Source organism: Crinia signifera, chromosome 19 (genome assembly GCF_055691185.1).
Source record: "Crinia signifera chromosome 19, ASM5569118v1, whole genome shotgun sequence".
NCBI lineage: Eukaryota > Metazoa > Chordata > Amphibia > Anura > Myobatrachidae > Crinia > Crinia signifera.
The window spans coordinates 91566377-91570754 of NC_139226.1; the positions used below are offsets into that span (position 1 = coordinate 91566377).

At 40.9% G+C, this 4378-nt stretch overlaps 1 protein-coding gene across 1 annotated transcript; it reads left to right on the plus strand.

Annotated features, from left to right (window-relative positions):
- The first annotated feature begins 3111 nt into the window (after positions 1-3111).
- On the plus strand, positions 3112-4053 carry LOC146041588 (olfactory receptor 5V1-like). The gene has a single exon (XM_083161535.1). It carries the CDS (start codon positions 3112-3114, stop codon positions 4051-4053), a length of 942 nt encoding a protein of 313 aa, XP_083017661.1.
- Positions 4054-4378: the final 325 nt, after the last annotated feature.

Consider the following 4378-nt stretch of genomic DNA (forward strand, 5'->3'; position numbering starts at 1 on the left):
CAATTAGGTAAATATGGATGTAAATATGGTTGGCTGCTCCCAAGTACAAATAGGTATATTTGTAAGAGGACAATATGTAGAAAGACAAGATATAAGCGATAATTCGCATATATCTAGAGAGCGCCACAGTTGGATGAATTCAATACAAATTTATTAATATAAAATAACACACAATAAAATTGTACAGACAATATAAGCTCATAAAAATACAAAAAAGTAAAAAGAATCGATATATTCGCACACACTCCTATTGACGATTTCAAGGGCTGTAATAGACAGCTGATTGTCCTTTAAATTGATCCCTAAATGGATTTGGGGAATTATAAATGTCAGTGGCTTACTCAGAGTATTTATCAATGATTAACCGACCTCAGATCCTTTGAAATTTGAACAGCCGAGAGAAATATTCAGTTGTATGAATATTTCTCTCGGCTGTTCAAATTTCAAAGGATCTGAGGTCGGTTAATCATTGATAAATACTCTGAGTAAGCCACTGACATTTATAATTCCCCAAATCCATTTTGGGATCAATTTAAAGGACAATCAGCTGTCTATTACAGCCCTTGAAATCGTCAATAGGAGTGTGTGCGAATATATTGATTCTTTTTACTTTTTTGTATTTTTATGAGCTTATATTGTCTGTACAATTTTATTGTGTGTTATTTTATATTAATAAATTTGTATTGAATTCATCCAACTGTGGCGCTCTCTAGATATATGCAAATTATCGCTTATATCTTGTCTTTCTCCTATTACAAACTGAATACCACCAAAACAGATGCCCTCCCTATTAACCTTTCTCGATCCCTAACCCATCTGCACTCAACATATCAATATAACTTGCAAAAAGAATCCATAAAACATTTAGGCATACTTATCCCTGCCCTCACCTCCTCTGTTTTTTTCTGCAAACCTTACTCTCCTCCTCACAACTTTAACTAACATATCTAAATCTTGGTTAGCATATGATGTCTCGTGGCTAGGCCGTATGGCCACGTTCAAAATGTCCCTCCTCCCTAAGCTAATGTATTTGTTCCGCACAATCCCATATATCTTCCCTAAAAAATACCTACAGATCTGTACCTCCATTTTAACTAAATACATCTGGTCATCCAAGTCCTTAACTCTAGCTCGCGCTAGGATGATACTACCAAGGGCCTTTGGTGGACTGAATCTCCCCGACCTATGCTGCTACCAGGAGGCTTGCCTTTTTGCCCCCCTCAAATATTCCACCAATACGGTTTCATTGATGGGATGGGTGGATATTGAACAAGCCTTTGTCCCCACCCTCCCACTTGCCGACTTATTACGGATCCCTAAGCCCTTTAGACCAGAACACCTTACCCTGCTCCCATCCACACAAGCGTCCCTAAAAATTTCGGACAATTTGTCTGCCACCATGTCTTCTCCGGCGTGCACTATATCCAACATTTCCATCAAAACTGTAGCGAGGCTAAACCCTAACTTAAATCTGAACAGATTGAAAGCTGACGGTATCTCTCTTCTAAGAGACATTCTGGATGGAAACTTTCTACTTCCCTCCCTACAACAGAAATTCTCCATCCCCTCCTCAAATTGTACACTGGTGGAAGTCGCTTCCCCATACCTTCATCTCCTCTGACACAACCTCACAGACGCTCCTTACTAGATCCTTCTTATCTGATGCTAGAGACAATATATCCTATTGGTACAAAACTCTGATAACCCGACAAACCTCTGCTCAAGAGAAATGGGAGCTAGACTTAGGCAGAACATCTCCAATGGCGAAATATTTATCTCACCTCCTACACCACGCCCAGGTGTCTCAACCACACTGAAATGCACATTAAATTGATAAACAAACTATACCTGACCCCTGACCACCTCCACACATTTTGGCCCTCTTGTTCTAGGTTGTGCTGGAGACTATGCGGTAATATAGGCCACATTTTTCATATCTTGGTCCTGCATAGTGATATTACAATACTGGAACGAGGTCTTTTTTCTATTTAATACTGTACTCAAGATGAAGGTTTCACCTGACCCGGCGTTAGCCCTGCTCCATGTCATTCCCCCTACTCTACCCTCTGAATACAGATATGTCTTAGGCCATATTCTTATTACTGCCCGCGCCAACCTAGCCCAACAGTGGAAGTAATCTTAAAACAAATGATCATTTCCTCATGGAAACCAAATATGTACCATATTCCTATACAGCCACCTCCCCTTTTGTGTGCTTCCCTGGCGCACATATGTGACAGATGGCGAAGGAGCCAAATATTTCCCAAACTCTTCCTATACCGACCCACTCCAGTTTAGTCTGAATGAAACTTCTACCACATAACCGATGAGATTGTTGATTGCCTATATAGTTTCCATGTCTGTTATGTTCCATATTACTTATATGTGCCCATTTCCCATATTATATCAGTAGGTCTCAGGGCTACTATGTGTCCATGCAAGCTGACTGGTTTACAGTATACTGTTGTTCATGAGTCTTGTTATTTGTAATGTGGCTTTTGCCAACTTCTGGATGTACCCTAATTCCACCCCTTTTCTCCCGATCCCCCCTACCTTCCCCCATGTCCCCCTTCTTTTTTCTGTACCCCATATGAAATTGACTGTTCAATAAAAAAACTATTGATGATAAAAAAAAGAAAGTATGGCATCTGGCCTTCAGGAATAAGCCCGCTGTGTCGGGATAAGCAGTCTTGCTCCCCGCACTCTGAGGTTTGGGCTTGCCGTGAGCAGGCAGCTCCATCGGCAGGAAGGTTAGGTGATGTCCGGACGTGATGTTTCTCCGCTCTTAAACGTGGAGGTTTCCTCTGAAGATTGACCATTGATTGATTCATGATCATGAATTGCTGCTATTAATTTGAATGTTTCTTTTTATATATATTTTTTTTATTTGTGAAGATACTTCCACAAGACAAGGTGTTTATTCTGCTACATCCAACTTTATGTGTGTAACATTTTTATGCCCCCTATGCACTAATGTAGTCATCTGTAGAAGGTATCAAACCTATAACCCTATAATTGTTTAATATTAGATGCAGCAGGAACACCAAAACTTAAGCATATTGCCAGTTTGACCATTAATTTTTCTTCTTCAGGATTTGTGTAACTGATTGGATGGCAGCTAGCAACAAGACTTATTCGGATGACTTTATTCTGTTAGGATTTTCTGGAGGACAACGGATATGTTCCATTTTAATCCTAATGATTTACATGATGATTTTAATAGGGAATCTGGCAGTTTTTAGCATTATTCGGGTTGATCGCCAACTTCAGACACCAATGTACTTTTTCCTGAGTTGCCTATCCATACTAGATGTGTGCTACGCTACAGTCGCTCTCCCGGCTATGCTGGTCAATGCTATAACGGGAAACAGGAAGATTTCCTTCACAAGATGTTTTACACAGCTCTATTTCTTTGTGTTGTTTGGAGGAGCGGAATGTCTTCTCTTAGCTGCCATGGCCTATGACCGATACGTGGCGATATGTAACCCGCTGCACTATCTGCTCATTATGAATAAGACGTTCTGCTCATTTTTGGTGGCAGCTTGCTGGATTTGTGGATCTTTAAACTCCACGTTTCACACATCAATGACTTTGAAACTGACCTTCTGCAGAGATCGGCAAATCCACCATTTATTCTGTGATGTTGTTCCCATGCTAGAAGCAGCTTGTAGTGATATAGGGAGCAGACATGTGGTGCTACATATTGTCACTGTTTTTCTGGGGGTGACCCCTTTCCTACTTGTGCTTTACTCATACATAAATATCATCTCTGCTATACTGAAGATCCGCTCTTCTGCTGGAAGACAGAAAGTCTTCTCCACATGTTCCTCCCACCTCATTGTTGTGACCATCTTTTACACAATGGGTGATTTCAACTACAATGCTCCCATTTCTGGAGATTCTTTTGTCATTGTCCAAGTGTCATCTCTTCTATACAATATTCTACCTCCACTATTGAATCCTTTTATTTACTGTTTAAGAAACGAAGAGGTGAGGAGCGCTTTGACAAAGGCAATTATTAGGATAAAAATTGCTAAGAGTCTGGCAAATTAAGCATGATAAAAATGCTTCCCACTTGCACAATGTTCTCCATTTCATTCTAATTTACCACCACGTCAGAGCAGGTAGACCGCTTCTTCCCTTCACGGCCAATAGCATTAGGGGCCCATTTGTCAAGGTTCGCATTTTTAATGTGATTTGGGCGGAATATTATCGCCCAGGATCACATTGTAAAATGCAAATCTATCGGCTATAGGATGTATCATGCAGCACTCGAAAGGAGCCCATCCCTGTGATGTGCTGAGCCAGGTACCAGCGGGTCTGCTCATGCTTGTTTAGCACTGACCCCCTGCTAACCCCACTGACCACACTGCCCCAG